This window comes from Ziziphus jujuba, chromosome 4, assembly GCF_031755915.1.
Source record: "Ziziphus jujuba cultivar Dongzao chromosome 4, ASM3175591v1".
Taxonomy (NCBI): Eukaryota; Viridiplantae; Streptophyta; class Magnoliopsida; order Rosales; family Rhamnaceae; genus Ziziphus; species Ziziphus jujuba.
Window position 1 is genome coordinate 28410829 of NC_083382.1, and position 23316 is coordinate 28434144.

Sequence of the window (23316 nt, forward strand, 5' to 3'; positions counted from 1 at the left end):
ACCCACTGGACCAGAATGGTCATAACTACCATTCCCTTCTTCTTCTTTCTATAAAAGTAGCATCGGATAAGTTTCATAACTTTACTCTTTCTTTTTTTTTTTTTTTTTGGCATATTTATATATATGCATTTAGTGATCATGATTCATATCTATTCTTTTTTAATAATAATTTCCTTTATTTCCTACATTTGTATCCATCTGTCTATCTATATTTATCTATACTTACAGTATCTATCTATATAAAAATTATATGTAACAATTGCGTATTCAAGGTTTTAACTTCATTGTAAAACATGAACTAAATTATTGTTACTGTAACAACAGGGTTTTATTTATTTATTTATTATTTTTGCTTCAACACAGTATTGTCTTTTTAATTAGTTCTTATTTAACATAAGATTTACCATTACATAAATTGTGTACTTCTTTTTTTTTTTTTAATCTTATAATATTGAAGGTGGCAGGTTTGAATTAATAAAAAAAAAAGTGATTTTGCTATTGAATTGTAGTTAGATATTTCACATAATGCTATTGCATGTTATATTATAGTTAGATATTTCACATAAATGCTATCTTAAGTTAAAGGTTAAAGATGTTAATATAGATTAATATACATAATCTTAAAATTTAAAACCCTAAACACCTAGGTTGAGTCGTATTACTAACATTTGTAAGAACTAGAATAATTTAGAAGTAAAAAAAAAAAAATGTTGAAATAGTTTAATATACATAATAAAACTAAATTTTTAATAACTTAAAATTTTAAAATTAATAATAATTTTAAAAAAGGTTCCAATAATTTGAACATGATCCTTATAATTTAATGGTATTTTCAATGAACAGTTCGATTTTGGTGTTGAGAGGAAGTATATTTTGACTTTTCACCGCGGGAGGTTACATGCTTTAATCAAAAGCTAGATGGACAAATAAAAATGGATACTTGTTCCTCCTTCATAACCGTCCTCGTTGAAAAGCTTTCACACGTCACAGAAGCAAAATGAAATTCTTGCTTGAAACAAAATTTCGTAGAAAGATAAACAATCTTCAAACAACAACCAAACTACGTGTATTTCTTGTATAACATAACGTCATGGATTGAACGAAAAGAGATATTTTGAGAGGTTATATATACATGAAATAATATTATCCTTTGAACCATGTAATAATTATATATATATCTATATATATACACATTATGAGAACGGTTCTATATTAACTACTTTTCAATTTAAAATTGAATTCTTGTTTGAAACAAGATTTCGTAGAAAGATTAACAATCATCAAACAACCAAACTATGTGTGTTTCTTATCTAAAATAAAGTCTGAAATGGGTTGAAAAAAGAGATATTTTGAGAGATTATACATGATTGATATTATCCTTTGAAGTTGAACCATGTAATAATAATGTATACACATTACGAAAGCGGTTATATATTAACTTTTTTTCAATTTGTAATGAACCATATATTAACAAATCAAACAAATTAGGTTTGTATGAATTATACATTGAGAGATTGTTCTCAGTAGATAGAGAGGGCATTCTAGGAGGGATGGCTTGGCAGAGGAGACAGTCACGTGTATGGACTTTGGATGTTACAATCATGGCTCAAGTTTTCGTTGCTTGCTTCGATAAAGGCACGGCTAGTTAATGCAAGCCATACAAAGCCAAAAACTTGTACAATCCATTAATTGAAGTCCACCACCAAAATTAATTTACAACCAAAAGGAAACTAGTTATACCATCTGACAAAAAGCACATTACAAATCTACTGCTTCTGTCGTCAACCAGAGTTATGACCCAAGTGAGTACCATAACTAATTAATTAATTATAATTTAATAAATCAGTTACATATAGTATACTCTTTCTCACCCTTTTCAATTTAAGATGTAAACCAAGTGAACATATGCTTATCCTGTAAAATAGTGATCAGCAGCCACAAATTAGAAAATTTCTTTAAAGATCACAAGATAAACTAACATATTTTTCAAACCCTTCAAACAAAAATGCCATGCTTAATCAAATATTATTCATAGTAAATTTAAAGTAATCAGTATTAATACAAGGACCAATTTGTCTGTCCATTAATAGTCGATGTGCGTATAGTACTAATGGTTTCAGCAAATTACAATTGCCTTTAAGTTTTCATATGGAGTTTCAGCCTCAAATTGTCCTTCATCTAAAATGCACTCCTAACGCTTTAGCCATATATGCTGAGGCAATGGACATTAAACCCCATACCTCTATCTAAACCAAACAGATCCAATTTCGACTTTGAATCCCTACAACCCCATAGGGTTAGAGTCATGTGCAATGGCATGGACTGCATTTAATTTGTATAAATATCAACCTTTGCTTGGGCTATGAAACCTATGGCTGAGCTAGCTAGCTCTTCGAAACAATTGAAGAAGCAGGACAATATATCAGTGGCCATTAAAGAAACCCTTACCAATTTGAAGCGAAAGAAAAGAAACCCTATTAATTTCTTCCATAAAATTTTGCAACCCTTTTAAATTAAAGGTAATGATCTCTTGGTGGACTTTTTTTTTTTTTTTTTTTTTAAAGATAATATCTAGGCAAACTCGTGGTTACTCCACTCGAGGACTCAGAAAGGTCATGACAAACTTGTCATCAATGTTGTCCTAACCATAACACTTTAATTTGTTTTATAAGTAACTCTTGGAGTTCATCTATGGATGATTAAAAAATTAATTAAGTTTATCTATGAACTTCATACCTATAAGGTATATATGTTTAGGATAACTTTTGAGTTTCAACGTTTTTTACTTATACGATTTAACATTTATTTTTAAAAATGTTTAAATAATTTTTTAAAAGTATTTCAGGATTTTAATATAGCTTCTAACTAAAATCAATTAAAATTTTTTTATCAAAAATTCTATTTGAGCAAAAATTGCTCAAATAGGGTTTGCACGGGTGTTGCTTACAGGCTCATCTAAAACTTTTTCAAAAAATTGTTCTAACACTTTTATAGACGGCTTTTAAGCCTTAAAAATAAAAAAGACCTTCAAAAAGCCGTGTAAAATAAGATTTAATGAAGATTATATTTATGTAAAGATAGTTTAGTAACAAAATCATTAAGATTCAAAAAAAAGATTATTATTGACAAATGGAATGCATATAATATTAATAATTAAGATAGAGAGAGAGTATTAAGTGAACGTATAAGGAGGTTTGCCCCAAGTGTGTGCTTCCAACCAACATTTTGCAAAAGATTCTTAACTTTTAAGCTGAGTGGCTCCACTACAAGCTCAAGCGATCCCCACCCCATGTGTTAAAAAAGGGTCCCCATTGAGTTTTGTTTGCACACACAAAGTGATTGTCTTTGTTGTTGTTTCTTTCATTTCCCACTTTGTATTTTTAAAATCTTTAGCTCTAATTTCTATTCCATTTCAGCCCCATATTAGGTAACCTTATGTTATACAGTGGACACCAAAACCCATGTGATCTGGTGCTTGCTTGGACACGATGAGGTTGAAACTTAAAAGCTCTGGTGGGGCTCCATTGCGACTTGCTCTCATGCAGCAAACAACAATGGAAATAAAAATAAAAATAAAAAATCCCAATTGCATGTTACCTCCTCGTGGGTATATCGTAATCGTCCTTGGTACGATTGCGGAATATTGACAAGTACCAGACAGTTAGTGAGCCCAACCCCTCCCCCTTCCCTTTGAAATTTTTTGGTAAAACAAAGGAGAATAATTTATCCTTATTTGGATCCTTCGTGGGTATTTTCCTCCATTCGAAAAAAACAAGAGAAAAAGAAAAAGAATTCATACATATGTGCAAGTTTTTCTCTGTATGTATGGTATATTGACAATTTGGAAAAGGTGTAATTTGCAACATTCTCTCATATTACTTTCATTTTCATTAGCTGGATATCAACTGGCTATATATATTTATATATATAGCATATATGATATATCCCACTATGGATTTTATTCCTTATCTTTAATGGTTTATTTTTTGTACATTTAGGAAAAGTGGGGGACCGATAAAGATTAATATATGGCTCTTTTCGTGTGTTTTGTATATATTTCGATTGTTCTATATTTATGAGATTGTATGGCTATTAATTGTGGGAGAGAAAAAAGAAATTGGGTTTTTTGTAATTTAAAGCACTACAACTATACAACCCCTTTGTGTTAAATGCAAAGAATATAGAGTCAAGATTTCTTGTTGATTTGGAACATAGTTTTTCAAATTCTGTTTGGCATGACTTTTAAATTATAATTTCTAGTTTTTAAAAGTATTTTAGTCTTGAATTTGAACAATTTTTTTTGAAAAAAGCTTTAAACCTTTAAAAAAGTGCTTAAAATCAAAATTGAAATGTAATTTCTCAAAAAACTCTCTTAAAAAAAGATAAATCAGTAAATCAAGAAGCAAAAACAAAATTTATATCAAACAAAACTATAAAGCAAGCCACTAATTTCTTGAAATAGCTAGGTAGAATATATAATTATCCTCGAGCATAGCAATATTTAGTACATATTTACAATTTCATGCCACTTGAAGCTCACCAAGTTTGAAAATATTTAGGCTATTGTCTGAAATCCCATTTAGACCCATCTCATTCCTACACAATCATGAGGTAATTAAATTTTTTAGTTGAAGCATGTGAGAGTCATTATCTTAATAATCATTCAATGGGTTTGATGGATATGCCTCGAAGTAAGCTCTCTTATTCAAAGACCAATGAAAAAGAATAAATGTTTGAAAAGGTTTACATTTAATTTTGCATTGAAGACCAAATCCTTGCCACATTAGTCAAAAAGCCAAAAAATCAAAATGAATAAAGTAATAGCGATATATCGTATCTCTAGCACATATAGTAGAGTAAAGAGAGAGTGATTAAAAATAGTTGTCCCACAATTTTTTATGTGCTTCAAAAACCAATAACATGAAGGGCATTATACATTCTCCCACAGCAAAACACAGAAGCAAAGCATATTGGTAGTGAAATTAATATTAGGTTAATCATGCAGATCTGATATCTTATCTTTCATATAATATTACCTAATGACTTTGATATTATAAATAAATATTAATGTATAGTGGTTTTATTGGTCTTTCAAGATTGATAGCATGTGTTAGATACCTTCCAACCTACCAACTCACATGCTCCACACCGAGATTAATAGGGCCACTTCGCACTTTGATCGAGTTAATACTATGCCTAGCTATATGTACATCAAATTGACCATAATTTTTCTCACTTCCTTAATTAGAAAAAAATATTTTATATAACAGGTATAATTAATGACATGGTGTTACCTTTTAAATCAATATTTATTTTTTTATCATTTACATTAATTTTTTGTATATTAATTTTTCATATATTCTGTTGTTTCGAATCCATGATTTTCTAAATATAAATATAAATAACTTATCAACTTGAGTCGTAGTTTAAATAAATCACATGTTAATAATTAATTGACACATAACATGACATGACATGATAATGTATATAGTAAATAAGATATTTTTTCATATGATAGCTTTTTCAAATTTCATATTTTGTCGGTGATGATTGTATAAAAGAAGAATAAATAAAGATTAGATTTTTTCCCCCCAATATTCACTTTCCCCTTTCTTTTGTGTTATAAAAAAAATTAATAATAAAAAGAAGAAACTTCAAGATCTATGAGATCAAATGATGATACGATTCTATATGTGGTAGATATGTGCAGATGGAGATAACACTTGGTAAAGTTGCAATTGGCAACAGAAGCTTCAAAGAAAGATGGCCCAAAAAATATTGTAGGTGACCCAGAGCCGAAACCATAAAGTCCATTTGACGCCGCCAAGATTGGAGTAACTCGCATGATCTGTGTCTTTCACTTTTGAAAAGTTGAAAAGGGCAAAAAAAAAAAAAAACAAAAAAAAAAACATATGAACAAAGAATCTAAGAAAAAATGAATCATAAAAACCACTTCTTTCTATATTTCCACATGGATGAATCTTTTTTCCTTTTCCTTTTCCTTTTTTCTTTTTTATGGCTAAGGAGGTCAAAGAACGTGGTTGAAAATCTTGTGGAAATATAAGGTGGTATCCACGTAGATTTTTTTGTTTCATGATTGTACTAATCAAAATGTTTTAGAGCTTCTTGGATCCGTGAGTATATGGGGTGAAAAAAAGTGATTGCCGACAATTCAACTTTATTAGAAGATTTCCAATCACCTAATTGTAAACATTTTACAATATTTCACATTTGATAAGTCTCACATTGACTGAATTTTCTCAAAGTACCAACCGCCTTAATACCCCTAATTTGATATTTGGTAACAAGCCCCCGTTAAAAAAAAAAAAAAAAAAACCAGAAAAAATTATTAGAAGATATAAAATTTTCATATAATCAGTAGGGGTTGGTATAGATTGGATTGGTTCGGTTTTAGACTGAAATACAAACCAATCCATACATATCGATTTTTCTAATTTACAATCCAAATCAAACCATTAAAGTATTAAATCCAAACCAAATCAAACTATTTATGATCGGTTTGATTTGAATTGATTGATCGGTTTGAAACTTACTAATTTATAAATATATAATACAAATAAAAATTTTTCCAAATATAAAATATAAATAATAAATTATAATTATCCAAACATAAAATACAATTAGAATAATATAACATAGTCTACAATGGAAAATAAAGAAGAAAATGTAACAAATGATACACATCATGCACTTATTAAATAACAAATATTAATGTCATAATTTCACTCCTATAAAATTAAATTAAAATTGTTAGAACAAATAATGTAAAATAATACATTCGTCAAAATTCATTCACTCAAGAATCAATATATAATTCCTTTTTTTTTTTTAACCTTTAAACTTTGATAAATCAAAAGTCAATCAACGTTGACAGGTTCACTAATTTTAGTTGATTCTGTAAGCTTTACAAAGATCAAAACAATAAAATTAGTAATAAATTATATTTAAACATTTATATATATATAAGTAACAATTGGATACAATATATGTAAATATATGTATATATATAATGGAGATGTAAAAAATATATATATATTATGGTGATGGTGATGGACTAGTGGTGGGCGGTAACAAAGATAAATGTTTAGTTTAGGGTTACAACTTACAATTTGATTTGGAATTTAGGATATGGGGATATAAAAGAAAAAAAAATAAAAAAATATATATATATATATATATTTATATATATATTAAAAATCAATATATAAAAATAAAAATTAAAAATTAATATATAAAAATGAAAAAAAAAGTACTAAAATTAATATATAAAAATGAAAAAAATAAAAAATATATAATTTTTAGTTATATAATATATTATTTGGATTTGATTGAATTTATATTTCCAATCCATAACCAATCCAATTCATACACTTTATAATATTTTAAATCTAATCTAATTCAATTGATATAAAAATCTAATCCAAACCATTAAAAATAAATTGAATTGGACGGATTGAATAGGTTGGATTGGATTTTGACCATCCCTAATAATCGGGCACCGAAATTGAGTACTTTTTGGTTTTTAATTTGTCTCTGTAAGCTTTTAAAGCATTGAGTGAGTGATTAAAGTAAGATTGTATCTGCTAAACCCAAAAATAAATAAATAAAACTAATTACAATATATTTTAATTTTTGGATCAATTATTGGAAACAGACAAAGCCCCGAGGAATGATGGCGAAGCTTTGGTGCCCATTGGACTGAATGGAATGATAACGATTTCACTTCCTTTTTTTCATTATCTAATTTAGCTCCACTTCAAATACTGTTCCATTCAAACAACAAAACATGGAGTTTGCTCATTAAAAAAATGAAAAAAATGAAAAGAAAAACAACAACTACAACAACAAAACATGGAGATTAATTAATTAATACATAAAAATAAATTTGGAAAAACAAATTAAAGTGGGTTTCTCAGGTGAATAATTCAATCAAACAGAATAAATATATATAAACTCTTGTCTACAATCGTGTAATCGCTGTCCCTGGAATTTATATTTCCACTATGTTAATGGTTTGCAACCTGCATCCCATATGCTCCATAAACTTACTAATATTAAAAGGGGTTTTTGGATTGTCCAATGCATCAAATTTTAATGACAGAAAGCCAAGATTTTGGGCTTTTTGGCTACATGATGAAGCAAACAGAACATATTATATTATAAGAAAAAGTTTTATCTGGTACTTTGGTTATGTTTCAGTTCCAGGCAATGACTCGGGAAACTTTTCTTCTTTTATTGTCTTTTGATTTTTTTTTTTCCCTTTATGGTCATAATTATGGAATGGAGAGAATAAGACAAGGAAATGTAAATAAAATAGTAATGCTGAAATTATAAGTAGCAGAAGATATGTTATTGTATCCATTAGGTGAACCAAAAAGCTGGATTATCATCTATTTAGTTACTTTAACTACTCACCGAGACAAAGTTTGGGATTTGGGATACAAAGAGGTTATCTGAACAAGCAGCTTTCCTCTAGTGTATTGCACATGGTATCCTCAGTAAAGATTATTTATTTGTATAATATATTAATTAACTTTCATTTATTTTTTTATGGCGTTGAATTTCTGAATCTGCGTAGTTTGATTTAATGGATTTGGATGGGATTATGGTGGTGTGAGGAAGGTAAAGTCCACAAGATGCCCAGCAGCTGAAGCCCAAATTGACCAACATTGTGTTAATGCCTCTGTTAAGGTCAACCAGTGGAATGCAGAGAGTTATCATAGGGCTATAAGATTTTATTGATTGTTTAGGTTTCTCCTTTTTTTTATTTATTTTTTTTATTTTTTAAGGTAATGCTATATTTACCAACTTTGTTTATTAAAATTTTGATAAATAATGATGTAGCAGTATATAAATAGTTAATAGATTATTTATGTTCTGTAATCATCGAAGGAAAAATCAATTGTATAATAACACATTATTGTAAAACTAAAATTGTGATAAACAATTATGGCAAGTATAGAATTACTGTTTTTTTTTTTTTTTTTTTATATTGTATTAAAATAATCACAACGAAAACTTAACAGCAAGAAATTATAGAGGCAAATCGATGAGAATGAAAACACGGCTGCCAATTTTTGTGAACACTTTTTAAACTCAGATTTATATAGACTCTGTATTTGCCTCTGTTTCTCTCTCGAAAACTACGTTGCCTAGTCTCTATCCTTAACCTAAGATGCAACGTATAGCGAAATGGGTCATTCACATAAGGTCTTGGTCAAGTTAATTTGGTTTTCTATTAAAGATCAAATTCTCACCCTAAACATACATATATCTTAGTCAAGATATTATATTACTATATCATGCAATTTTATTCTTAAATTTTAAAAATTTATTTGCCATGTATGTATAATACAATATGGTTTTCTGATCACCATATAAATATACATTGTGTATGTGTATGTTTTATACACATTTTCTACAATGTAACCAACCGTTTGAATTTTTTTGTGGATTGTCTAAATAGGAGATTGGCCTCTAATATATGCTGAACCTACATAGTGCAGGGGGAAGTTGATCCTGGCTGCACCAAAACATTAGACCAGAATGAAAATTTTATCAGCTTATTAACTCTAATGTTCAACCAAAAATAAAAAATTGTACAAGTCAGTTTTAAATGCCTAAATCTCTTTTGCTTACTGTGCATGCATGAACGTCGTTGCATCCACATAAGAGCTTCCCATTAAGCAGGTCTACTGCTTGAAATGCTCCTCCTCCCTCACTCCTCTGCATCACCAAAAAAATTAATTAATTAATAATAATAATTATTATTATTATTTGCATTGTTATTTAAACACTTAGATGCAAGAAAAGAATAGGAAATTTACGCCGGGGGATAAACCTTATAAAAATCAACCGCAACAAAGTTAGACCATCGGTTCCCAGCCGCAGCAAAACAAGTTTGAAGCATGTCTATCAGTGGCTGAGAATTGTGTATACAGGCCGTTTGCTTTATTGGTATAGACTCAAAATAGTTTACCAAAACCAAAGACTTGCTTTTGTCATCAAGAGCTGAAGATTCTGCCCTGTTTGGACAACTTCCTGCATGCATTCCTCCATTACCGTCTGCAATTATACATTCATTCATTCAATTTGTTTCTTTTGTGCCAAGGAATCAAGTTAACATTATAACTCATGAAAGAAAATCATTCGTTAGATCTATAGCTTCTTACATTGATTTTCGACCATGTAGTTCCATTGGTATGCAATTTCCTCGGTGTCTTCTTTGGATTTATTGGAAGTGAATACAATCAGCCTTTGGTTATTAGCCACCATATCACTAACTAGTGGCCAATCCTGACCATTTTTGGGCATGTTCTTCAATGGAAACCAATATTTCATCAACCCGGAGTCTATGAACACCTTTGTCAATCCATTTTGGGCTTTAACATAGTCTTCTAAGATCAATGTCACAATTTCTCCCGGGTTGGTTGATAAGAATGCTTCAATTTCCTTCAATGTATCTATAGCTGGTCCCTAATCCATCGTCAATAAGTAGTAATTACACTTTAATATGCTATTATAATGAAATATTAAAATGTGAAAAACTTAATGAGGCTGCTTGAGAATTGTACATACGAATGCAGTGGAGTCATAACAATTTCCTCTAAATGAATGGCAAAGCCAGACTTCTCCTTTGAAATCATAGGTATCAAGCATTAAGGCCCGAGCACCGTTCTGTAGATTAGAAAATTAATTAAATATATATATATATATATATATTTAAATTTATGACGAATTTAATTTGTTATTAAACAAAAAGAATCAGGAAATCAATTTTGGGGGTTTGATGGGTTAATTACGTACATTTAGCTGCTGAGAGATGCTGTCTTCTTGATTCGTGGGGGCAATGCGAGGAACTCCCGTGTCAATAGCGAAAGCATTGTGGGTTGTCAAAAATGCATATTTGTTGAAAGGAAGAGAATTGTTCTAATTAAAAACAGAATAAAAAAGACAAGGAAATAACTCATTAAACATATTTTAATATTTACCCCCTAAATCTAATAGACTAATTATAGATAAAACTATAATGTAATTTTACGCAAGCCTTGAGACTCTTTGACATACACACAAAATTCCTTTCTGAAATTTGTTTATATGTGACACAATTGATGAAGTTGGGCCGTACAAGGAGAAAATGATTGAAAATGGAGGAAGTTTCATTCTCACTAGATCTCTATAGTGTACTTTATGAAAATGGCCCACCGAAAAGGCTAGCCTATTGTTAAGGTAATTACAATTTACAATTACGAATCCCCACCTCACAAAGCCCTTTTAATATCTCACTGATAAATATGAAACTATAATTGTTGGGACATGATTAACATATAGTGACCAGTTTTTCTCCCACGAAGCTGCCTTAAACATCGCGTTTAACGTTTTGTTGATTAGTGTGAACTGTGTGAAAAGCCATAGCCTACCTAGATACTATCGGCAATCTTCCTTAACTGCCCAAAAATAAAATATCTCTGCCTTCCCTTTTATCAATATCACCATGAAAATTTCTACTGAGAATTTATTTCCCTAAGCATTTCTGATTAGATTATGGGTGTTACTTTTGCTAGAGATAGAGAGAAAGAGAAAGAGAAAGAGTACCACGAGCTTGAATTGATCTGAAATTTGCGATCTTACACATCTTGACCCAACGAATCCAAGTGGGCAAGAAAAACAATACTCTCCACTTTGACAAGCTCCATTATTTGCACATTCCTCTAGTACCTACATAAACATTGAGAAACTTAGATAAGAAAAATATTTCTTTTATTTATTTATTTTTTATTTCATAGAATTCAATTTGGGGATAATAAAAGGAACAGAACCTTGCACTCTCCATTAGAGCAGCTGGCTGTGGCAAAGCTGAAAAGCACTGCAACAACGACTGTGATCAAAACAAAGCTCTGCTCTTCCAGACCCATTTTCGAGGAAGTGGAAAAAAAAAAGGAAGAGATTTTTTAATAAAGGCAGAAACCTTTTTTTGGTGGGTGATATGGAGTGAGGGAGATGATGGTTTTCTCAGTTTTGGCTGAGAAAACAAAGGGAAACTCCAATGAAACTTTCATAGGAAAAAGACTGGAATGATGGAATCAAGAAAATGATATATATATATATATATGTGCATATATATATATATATAAATATATATATATACATAAGAAAAATGGTTTGGCTATCCAATCAACCACTAAGATATTTTATTTTGGACAGACGTAAGAGGAAGTTTGACAAAGATTTTTCGGATACAGTTGGGTTTTCCTACGTGATTGACGCTTGTGTCTATTAATTGTGCTACCATAAATACTCCACTTATTACCCAAAAAAAGAACCATAGATACTTCACTTCGACATATGTATCTATTAAGCACGATTTACATGTATATTGTCAGTTTCTTAATGCAATACCTAAGTCAATTTTCAAGGAAAAATAAACTAATGAGATTATTATTCTATTATTATTCTTATTTTATATATGTATGGTTCTTGCTTGACCAATGTCACTTTTCGACCTTTTTCTCCTCAGAAATTGAAGACAGATTCTTTTCTTTTTCGTGGAAAGGTTTTCACATTCTGGACTAGTATCACTTCCCTTCTTTTCTGGTCCCATTTTTCCATGCCAATGAATCTCTAATAATTTCCAATTATTTTATTATTATTATTATTATTGGGTAGGACTGTTCAACGAACATGTGAATCCAAAAAATCCGATTGATTCTATCTGATCCAATTCAATAATAAAAAAATCTGATATAATTGGGACCGATTGAGGATTGATTTTTTTAAATCGAAATCTATCTGGTTAGATTTCAAATTATAAATTTTAAACCCGATAAAATCCAATCCGACCCCATGCACAACCCATCAATGGTAGACATTTGACATATACAGTTTGAGACCCTTTGATATTTCTGTATTCGAGAGCTTCCATAAAGCTTTAACGCACACAAAAACTAATTAAGCTTTACGTTTGCAAACAAAATGGCATCCAACAATAAGGTATTTGATATCTCCTTCGCTCTTCGATTTTTGGAATTGATTTCTCTATTTTTTTCCTGGAAACTTAATAAGTATTTTTTTTTTTCTTTTCTCTTGTAGATGGAGAGAGAGAGAGCAAGAATCAAGAATTGAAGCAACTGGGATTTGTGAGGGTCGCTACGATTCAAGTATTGGTTTGCATGTCTAATCTGTACAACTACGCAAAGCAGAATTTGGGGCTTTTGCGATCCATAGTTGGGATTGTGGAGGGTATCGCGACCACCATCCTTTCTTTAGACAAGAAGGTAAACTGACACAAATTTGTCAAAGAAGGCAAGAAAAAAAAAAAAAAAAAAAAAGGAAGCAAAAGTTTAAATGGGCTTGTTGTTGTTATGGGTGAATATTTGTCGTGGGATGGAAAAAAGAAAAGATTTTTTTAAGGGTTTTTTTGATAACTAGCCACTTTACAATTGCATTTTAGAAAAATAGCAAATTTTTTTATTTTTTTAAAAACTAACCAATATTTTACCCGTTTGGACTAAAGTACCCTTATCTACAAAAGCTTTCCTTTCTTCTACACAGCCGTTCGTTCGTGGGGGTGGGGTTTATACAAAACTGTTCTTGGGGTTTCTCTAAACTCTTTGCATCTCATCGCCTCTCACTCTCATTTTTTTATATTTTCTCAGATCTCAAACTAAAATCAGGTAAAAATTTTATCTTTTTTCTTATTAGATGAAAGTAAGGAAATATGTATTTTTTTTGTTTTTTCTCTTTCTATTTTTTCTTGTAAGTTTTATTAGTTTATGGTTTTTTAAGCTTTTTATTTGATATGGGTATGCAAGAAATTGATTTATGAGATGTTCTATGTGATTTTAAAGATACTTTAGGTGGCATATGGTTTGAAAATGGTAGAAATTTTGTGTAAAACTGAAAAATCGCGAAAAACAGTAAAAATGGAGGAAATTTGGCGAAAAAGATGAATTTCCGCCAATTTCCTCCAGTTTGTCAGTTTTCGCAAATTTCCGCCAGTTTTCCGCCATTTTTCCGCCAGTTTTCCATCAGTTTTCCGCCAGTTTTCCTCCAATTTTCCGCCAGTAGGAAAAAGCTATATTTGGCTCGAAAAAAAAAACAGAATCAACTTTTTTAATACAGTTAATATGTTTGTTTAATATTATTCAAAATTTTATATATTTATTGATTTAGTTTAACGTTATTCATTTAATTTTGTAGTCAAATGGAAGATGATGACATTGTAATTGCGGTTTTATACAATGGAACATTGGTACAAAATGATAATGGTGATTGGGAATATCGAAATGGTAAAAATGTAATGGTTTCTGTCGGCAAGAGATGCACAAAATCAGAGTTAGAGGACTGTGGCATATTTACACTCAAGACCATCGAATTCTTACATGCTAGATTACCATTGACATTCACACAAGATAACATGGAGTTCTTTAGGAAGAAGTATGCATATGAGGTTTACAACAAAGAACTTAGCATATGAGCTGTGTGGTGATGCTTTTTTCTTTCCTTTTTTCATGTTTATAGATGCATATTATTTATTATATTTGACTTTTAATTGTAAATATAATGGTGGCTTATAATGTTCATTTAACAAAGATAACAATGTGGTATTGATGTAATGATAAGTAATTGACCTTATAGGAAATGTGCCATGTTTATTTATTATAATTCCGTTATGCACAAACGCCTTAAGAGCTCAATTGCAAATTTTAAAAAATTTTCCGCTTGTCGGAAATATTTCCTATAGGCCGAAAAATTTTCCTACTGGAGGAAAAATGGAGGAAAAACGTTCCTCCAGTCGGAAATCCCATATGAAGAAAAATTGAAGCCTCTTGATAAATTTCCGCCAGGTGGAAAAATTTTCCTCCAAGCGGAAATAGTTTTCCTCCTGTTGGAAAACATTTCCTCCAAGCGGAAATTGTTGAATAATTTTTACTCCTATTAGAAACTAATTTCCTCCACTTGGAAAATCAATTTCTAATAGATTATATAAGTTAATAGTAGGATAAAAAAAATTGGGAGTGGAGACAAATATTATATAAGATGAAGATGGAATTAACAAAAAATGTAGTGACATTTAAAATCAATAACCATTTTAAATAAAAATAAAATTGATATATGTTTGTTTTTATTTTCAAAATCATTTGGACATTTCATAAAATGATATGTAAACTAAAGATTGAAAATCAATTCCATAAAGCATCTTTTCATTTAGGATTAAATTCAAAAAAAAAAAAAGATATGAAATAATTATCAAAACATATTAAACCATAACACTAAATTAAAACTTTCTAATTCGAAGCATAAGACAATGGATTCGTACATCTCTGCCTATAATGTCCAACACCACCGCATCGGCTACATCTACGTCCAATAACATCTTCACCTTCGGATGGTATGCGTTGCATCCTTGGTCTACCGGCTCGCCTACGTGTCCATCTTGGTGGAAGAACAATGCGACTTGCCACGTCATCCGGGACATGCCACTGTTTTTCATCTAACAAAGGATAAATGGACTCAGCATAAGCTGCACGATATGCATCCGCGGTGTAGTAATGAGAACACATGCCATAAGGAGCAATTTTTCGATCTCTGCAAGCGGTAATACAATAATCACAAGGATATTGATCAAGATCGAAAACTTTGCATGAGCATGTTTTTGATTGGAGATTAACTGTACCCCTCAAACTCCCACCTTCCACAAGAAATTCATGCATATTAATGGCTTTCACACGTAGTCCGATGGACTCCAAATTTTGTAGTTTGAGTTGCTCTTCCATATGGTCAGTCACAGGCTTTGTCAATTTTGCACCTGCAGTACGTCGCTCATAAAACCACCTTTGCAGTAAATCCCGTATGTGCTCTATTAATGCTACTATTGGCATCTCTCTAGCATCTAGCAGAATGCCATTCAAGCTTTCTGCAATATTGGTGGTCATGATAGTGTACCTTCTACATGGATAAAGAGAACGTGCCCACCTTGTAGGGTCACATGATCGAATGTACTGGGCAGCCCTAATGTTTTTTGCCTCAATTTGCCCCATATAAAACTCAAAATCTTCAACCAAATATGCACTAGCTGCGAGCATGAAACATTGTATTATTGATTCATCTTTCGCATGTCCATTTGCTTTAATATTTCTGCTTATATGGTACGTGCACAACGCATGGTATGCATTGGGAAAAACTTTGCGTAATACCCTTTCAATAGCGGGGTGTCTATCACTCACAAATACCAAATCTGGAAAATCTCCGATGGCATCCTTCAGGTTTTGGAAAAACCATGTATATGCTTGCTCGTTCTCTCCATCTCCAATGCCGAAAGCCAAAGGATATATTTGCTTATTGCCATCCATGCCCGATGCAATATACATGTACCCTTTGTATTTCCCTTTCAATGTAGTTGCATCAACAGCCAATACGGATCTTATGTGGGATTTAAATCCCCTAATGCTTGCTCCAATCGCCATAAAAAAATATACAAAATTGTTATTATCGTCTGTTTTGATACGTGTAACAGTCCCAGGGTTCTTCGACACTAACTCAAAACAGTAGGCAGGTAACTTAGCAAAATTCTCCTCTGGAGATCCCCTAACACTGTTAAGTGCATACTCTTTACCTCTCCATGCTTTGTTGTAGCTTATATTCACCCCATATTTCTGCAAAAAATCATGTTGAATTTCTTTGGGTTTGTAAACACGTGCAATACTTTCATATTTAGATTTGATACATTGCCCGATAACCCGGCTACTGGCTTACTTGTTTTCTCGATGCACGATATCTAACGAGCAACTGTGTACATTATCAAAAATTCTCACAACAAATATTTCTCCATTTTTAAATGTGGTTGCACGTAGTCGCCATTTACAAGTATTTTCCAAGCATACAACCTCATACCGTTGTGTAGTTGATCGTGTCACCTTGAACTCCTTATTTTCTCGCATGCAATAGATACTCAGTTTATTCTGTAGGTCACGTTTGTTGCGAAATAATTGTCCAACTACTATGCTCTCACAGCCAGTGAACTTTGACGAAAATATGGCCATAGAACCACTTCTGTTGCTCGATGATATGTGGTCACTTGTAGCACGATGAACCCTAACATCATCAACTCCTTCATTGTTCATTTCAGGATGCATATCATTATCATTATCCGGCAACTCATGATCAAAATCTACATCATTATGACCAACATCATCCCCTGCTGCATTGTAATTCTCATCATGATCAATATGATGCAACTGCTCATACTCCTCGTCGTTAGGAAACCGTTCAGCATAGTCACCTCCAACATCAACTCCTTCGTGAATGTTAAATGATGTCCAGGCCCCCACACGAACATCAACTTGATCTCTAAACTGAGTTTCTTGAACCATAATTTCCTGAGATGTAGCCTGAATTGGTTCAGTACCGGAAGCTTGTGGTAGACGACCGCCAATTGGAGGACAAGAAAAAGAATGAAGATTACTCCCACTATCCGAAGCAAATGCTGTTTGATGAACATTTCTACATACATGTTCAACTTTTGAAATCACCTCAACATACAATGGAGGCCGCATCATTGTCATCCCTCCATTCCTCACTTCTTGAAGAAAGCATTTCACATCCCTATCACATCGTATTTCTGTAGGATCCAACTTTTCTGCACATCGTCCATATATCCATTTTAGCTTTAGCAAATATTCATTTCGATCTATCTCAATAGAATTGAAAATCTCATTCTCTAACTCTGATTTTGTGCATCTCTTGCCGACGGAAACCATTACATTTTTACCATTTCGATATTCCCAATCACCACTATCATTTTGTACCAATGTTCCATTATATAAAACCGCAATTACAATGTCATCATCTTCCATTTGACTACAAAATTAAATGAATAACGTTAAACTAAATCAATAAATATATAAAATTTTGAATAATATTAAACAAACATATTAACTGTATTAAAAAAGTTGATTCTGTTTTTTTTTTCGGGCCAAATATAGCTTTTTCCTACTGGCGGAAAACTGGCGGAAAACTGGCGGAAAATTGGCGGAAAACTGACGGAAAAATGGCGGAAAACTGGCGGAAAACTGGCGGAAAATTGGCAGAAAATTGGCGGAAATTTGCGAAAACTGACAAACTGGAGGAAATTGGCGGAAATTCATCTTTTTCGCCAAATTTCCTCTGTTTTTACTGTTTTTCGCGATTTTTCAATTTTACACAAAATTTCTCCCATTTTCAAACCATATGCCACCTAAAGTATCTTTAAAATCACATAGAACATCTCATAAATCAATTTCTTGCATACCCATATCAAATAAAAAGCTTAAAAAACCCTAAACTAATAAAACTTACAAGAAAAAATAGAAAGAGAAAAAACAAAAAAAATACATATTTCCTTACTTTCATCTAATAAGAAAAAAGATAAAATTTTTACCTGATTTTAGTTTGAGATCTGAGAAAATACAAAAAATTGAGAGTGAGAGGCGATGAGATGCAAAGAGTTTAGAGAAACCCCACGAACGAACGGCTGTGTAGAAGAAAGGAAAGCTTTTGTGTAATTTTCAATTTTATCCAGGGTATTTTTGTCCCAAGGTGGCTAGTTTTTTAAAAAAAAAAAAATTTTGCTATTTTTCTAAAATGAAGTTGTAAGGTGGTTATTTATGGGAAAAACCCTTTTTTTAAAACAACATAGTAGAAGCGTAACTTGATTATTCAACCCAACTTAACCCGAATATTATTGGGTTGAGTTGGATTGGATTGCTATGGGCTACCGAAGATGAAAACCCTATCAACCCTATTTTATTGGAGCGGTTCTTACTTTTCTTCCAACCCGACCGATCCGACTGTCTACACCTCTATTATTGGGTAACTTAAAATTTTTAAATTTTATATATGGAAATGTATTAATATTACCACTACATTATCCATTTAGGTATTCCAATTAATTATACTCTGATCAATTTCTATCACAAATTAATACATGAATTTGGTCCTGTCAAATTACCAACGCCTTTCGTGATTTTCCATCTTCAATTTCCTTGTAAGTCCCCCCAGTTCTCCTAAGTCAAGTTCAAGAACTTGTCTCCAATACTCGATCATAATTGTGTAAAAAGTTTGTCACATGATTATCAGACGTGAAATTTTGTTTACAAAGTTTTGATCATTGAGAGACAGTGAGACTGAGATTATGGAAACTAATTTATTTTATAGTAATATACTACCTGCATGAAACCCTTATTTTTTTGGAAAATTTTGATGTTGACCCATCATTATTTTTGTAATCTTGTCTTACATTATTTTCAGCAATCCCTGCTTGGAAGGCTAACTAATTTTGCAAGAAACTAAAACATATATTATATATTTGTCCAGCAGCTTGAGCTTGGCTAGATAATCATAATTATTAATCAAAGAGCTAGAAAAACATCATGAATTATATGACCACAGCTTTACAATTCCACACAAAAACAAAAGCCCAAAAAAAAAAAAAAAAAAAAAAAAAAAAGCCTACATACTACGTGCTTGCTGGGGATTAAATGTGTGCATATATATAGATATACATATATAATTTTATGACTTAATAAATAAATACTGATTTTGGTAGAACTGGGACATGAATAGATCATTTGTCTTGTGAGAAGACGTGATTGATGGTGGGCATGATCTCCGGTGGACGAGTTCGAAGGAATTTGCGGAGACGATGCTCGGCATATTGCTCTCCTTCCTCTTTGTTTTCAAGCACTCCCATCTTACGGTTCACTTTGTTTACTCTGCAAATTAATTCCAACCCACCAAAAATATAGTATTATTTATCGTGCATGTTTCTAATCAATCAAATTTAGACATAATAATTTGATTTTTTAGTACTAATTACCTCACATCAGGGTTTTTCATAATGTTCCTTGTAAGTTGGAAGACACACATGCTGGTCACAAAGGTCATGGCGGCCACTAGGGGGTACACCTAATTATTAGTTAAGGAGACAACAACATATATAAACCAATGAAATTCAAATCAAAAAGGAAAATGAAAAAAAAAAAGAAAAGAATTATATTGGTTATTTTATTGATAAATATTTCTAATAAACACTGCTCACCTCTGGTTTCATCCAACGCCCCATGATATGAAAACTATTCCTTTTGTACCTCCTGTATATGCTGTTTAAATGACTCAAATGTATTTCTTTAGCTGCCTTTTCACTGTTTCAATGAATTTCTCTGTGTTAATTTTCTGCATATTAATATATATATATATATAGAGAGAGAGAGAGAGAGAGTTAGGATGGAAAACGCTATTTCTCTATTTTTTAGCTGGTCTTAAATTTGACTATACCAAAAACCAGGTGCTTAGCCACTTGTTTTCTTAACTAGGCAACAATTTAACGACTAGAAATGTTCTTTCCTTGCGTTTCCAGAAAGGCAAAAAAAAAAAAAAGAAAGAAAAAAGAATGTTCCTTCCTTGAGAGTTTCAATCGTAATCCAGAGAGTATTAATACACACATGATCATTGGACTATGACTTTTCGTTAGTTTTCACTCGTCCTAATCTAAATTAGTCGACCTTGACTTTATGGGTCAGCACTAAAATATATCCATTGGGTTATATATATATATATATATATATATGTATATATTTTAAAAATATATATATAACTAGTATTGCCAAAAATATAATATATATGCATGCTTACATATATACTTCCACCTCGACTCCCCTCTACCGGAGAATCCATGAATTCCCGGCACATAGGATTTGTTTTCGATATTGATAATATATTCAATAAATTATATGTAATTGAATTATGTAGAATATTATATTTAGGGAATTATATAAAATTCATCGCGCACAACTTTGAAATTTATAACAAAACTATATATTAATTAGAATTTATTAAACATTCCAATTAATTACAAAGTTGAAAAAGAAAGAATAAAATATAAATATTAAATTGAAAACAATTTCAAATTGTATTGATTTTTAATTTGATGTCTTTTTTTCTTTGAAATTTATCGTTATTTGAAATATATAATAAACTAATTAATATTAACAACCATATGAGATAAACAAACTATACAAAATTGGGCCCCAAAAAAAAAAAAATCATTTAGTTAAACAGCACCTATTATTATTATTATTATTATTAATAGTTAGAAAGTATTTGGACCAGTTTATGCATCACTTGTCCTTTCTTAGGCAACTTTAAGGACTCCCCCATAAATTGGCATGATGCATTTAGAAATTATAAAACTTTTGAAGTATTTCTCACGAGAAGTGAACCGTGTTTTTTTTTTTTTTTTTTTTTAAAGAAAAGAAAAGAAAAAAGCTTAATAATTATATAAATTATTCATTTATTCATATATATATATATATATATATATATGTTTAGGTTTACATTATATCTAGGTGGTAATCTGTTTACAAAAACAAAGATAACAAAAGCACCATGTTGATGTAGGGTTGGTTCGGCCTTGGGGATAAAAAGGGTGTATTGTATTAAATAAACCCAATCTGGCGTTTGGCCAAAGGCTTCACAAATTCCAAATGTATAAAATAATTAAATGCCCTCCATTTCGTATTAAATTAACCCCACCAGCGGGTTGTGGCTGTATTAGTCTCTTATTTTCTACCTTTTAATACCTTTTATTTTTTTATTTTTGTTCGGCCTTGCCGGCTTCCCCCATGGATTCTGTATTAGCCTTTTCTTTCCTTTTTTTTTTTTTTTTTTTTTTTTTTTTAGCTTTTTCTTATTTTTTTTGCCTTATCAAGTATGGTGAACGTATCGGGTATATTTTTTGAATGTTACTTTTAAAAAAATTCTTTTAATATCATAAAATTTTAGATAATATAATTAGCATTATGAATAATAATCAAAATTTAATCTAATATATTAAAAATAATGTAAACATTTTAAAAATGCAATTATAATAATAAAAATTAATGATAATTTGGATAAATGATAAGCTTTTATTGGGTAATTATAATCTATAATTATAAAAAAAAAACAAATATTTTTAATTTTTATTTTTAATGTATTTTTAATTCTTTTATACTATTTTATTTTTACTGTAAAAAGGATCAATCACAAAATATTTCTATTGTCTCATGGATGGAATTTTTTTTTAACATTTTACCAAAGTTCTAAAATAATTTTATCATAAATATTGCATTTACAAATATTATTTGTTAATTTTTTGTAGTACTAAAATTGTAAAATAGAGTATTTGATTAATTGTTATTTGTTTTTCCATATAAGTTGAATTTTGATAATGAATTTAATATAGTAATAGAAGAAAAATGCATGTGTAATATAGATGTATTGTACAGTTTTGCATCAAATACCGTATACTAATACTACAACATAAATCGATATAATACAGACTAATATCCAATATATGCTAAGAGGATAAACAAGCCGAGTGCCTATTGGTGGATATCTGTTCTGCTAGCACTGAGCCATAGGCTTCAAATGAGTTGGGCTGGACCCATATCTAAGCCCAATCCATTCTCTAGGCCGGCAGAGTTGAAACTTAACTATTTAGTCCATTTTGACAAGCACAACATAGAAAAGATTTTGCAGTTTTGCTCTTTCATTATTTGAGCTTTTCCCAAATATAAATAATAATAATAATAATAATAATAATAATGGAGCAACAAAATCCCATGATCAATACATGTGTCTGAGTCTGACGGCCCTCCAACCATCCTTGTTCGGACACAAAACACGTTGATGCTACATCTCACCTGCTTATGATCTGTATCTATAGGATGTTCAAATATTGAATTTGAACCTTCTTTTTTACGCAAATTTTTAATGAAAAACTTCTCATTTTTATATTGTTTGCTTTCATGGTTCTGTCATGGACTCAGTGGCCAAAGGCTGCAAAAAAATTGAAGAGTTTTGAGGAATTTTATTGTGGAAGCATTCATTTTCTGTTTTCCATGTATTGCAATTACAGTTAGAAGCCCTTTTTTTTATTTTATTTCCCTCTTAGAAGGAGATCCACTGCCACTTGTCCCTTGCCTTTTCTTGCATTGCTTCAAATCAACTCAAGTTTCTCAATTTTCACCCAATACATGGTCCAAAAAAGAAAAAAAAAAGAAAAAAAAAAAAAGGCACTTTCAACACCAGATTTTTATACATATTAGTTGGCAACTTACAGTGGAAAAGCCTTAACAGTAATTAAAATGAAGAAACCCAACCATCCAATGACCAAAATAGCCTAGGTGGATGGACTGTAGAATACATTAATGAGCATTGTTGACCAGGGTTATTCGGGTCAATCCGACAACTTTGCCCTGTCGGATTCATCAACTG

At 30.9% G+C, this 23316-nt stretch overlaps 2 protein-coding genes and 1 long non-coding RNA gene across 4 annotated transcripts; 1 reads left to right on the plus strand and 2 right to left on the minus strand.

The window, feature by feature from the left end:
• Positions 1–9308: 9308 nt before the first annotated feature.
• Positions 9309–12108, minus strand: LOC107416441 (PI-PLC X domain-containing protein At5g67130). 2 transcript variants are annotated; one of them, XM_048471213.2, is made up of 8 exons: positions 11841–12108; positions 11617–11739; positions 10828–10950; positions 10600–10698; positions 10194–10497; positions 9863–10086; positions 9661–9747; positions 9309–9540 (listed from the first exon to the last, which is right to left on the minus strand). In XM_048471213.2, exons 1-8 carry the CDS (start codon positions 11934–11936, stop codon positions 9499–9501), a joined length of 1098 nt encoding a protein of 365 aa, XP_048327170.1. In that variant the 5' UTR covers positions 11937–12108; the 3' UTR covers positions 9309–9498. The 2 variants fall into 2 exon arrangements, with proteins under 2 accessions (XP_048327170.1, XP_015880409.2); XM_016024923.4 differs by having other exon boundaries at positions 9309–9544; positions 11841–12107.
• Positions 12109–12872: 764 nt separating this feature from the next.
• Positions 12873–14655, plus strand: LOC132803608 (uncharacterized). The gene is made up of 2 exons (XR_009638821.1): positions 12873–13011; positions 13111–14655. It is a non-coding gene; the product is annotated as an uncharacterized LOC132803608 (long non-coding RNA).
• A 4765-nt stretch (positions 14656–19420) lies between these two features.
• On the minus strand, positions 19421–20273 carry LOC107416445 (uncharacterized). Its single transcript, XM_016024928.4, has 3 exons — positions 20099–20273; positions 19877–19965; positions 19421–19772 (listed from the first exon to the last, which is right to left on the minus strand). Exons 1-3 carry the CDS (start codon positions 20120–20122, stop codon positions 19625–19627), a joined length of 261 nt encoding a protein of 86 aa, XP_015880414.1. The 5' UTR covers positions 20123–20273; the 3' UTR covers positions 19421–19624.
• Positions 20274–23316: the final 3043 nt, after the last annotated feature.

What these genes read in the sequence shown, in the direction of transcription:
- LOC107416441 (XM_048471213.2), bottom strand. Translation starts at nt 11,936, where the DNA reads ATGGGTCTGGAAGAGCAGAGCTTTGTTTTGATCACAGTCGTTGTTGCA. An exon ending in GTTATGACTCCACTGCATTC is followed by an intron (nt 10,498 to 10,599) that starts GTATGTACAATT and finishes ACGATGGATTAG; the next exon opens with GGACCAGCTATAGATACATT. An exon ending in CTACATGGTCGAAAATCAAT is followed by an intron (nt 10,087 to 10,193) that starts GTAAGAAGCTAT and finishes GTATAATTGCAG; the next exon opens with ACGGTAATGGAGGAATGCAT.
- LOC107416445 (XM_016024928.4), bottom strand. Translation starts at nt 20,122, where the DNA reads ATGGGGCGTTGGATGAAACCAGAG. An exon ending in GGCGTTGGATGAAACCAGAG is followed by an intron (nt 19,966 to 20,098) that starts GTGAGCAGTGTT and finishes ACTAATAATTAG; the next exon opens with GTGTACCCCCTAGTGGCCGC. An exon ending in ATGAAAAACCCTGATGTGAG is followed by an intron (nt 19,773 to 19,876) that starts GTAATTAGTACT and finishes ATTAATTTGCAG; the next exon opens with AGTAAACAAAGTGAACCGTA.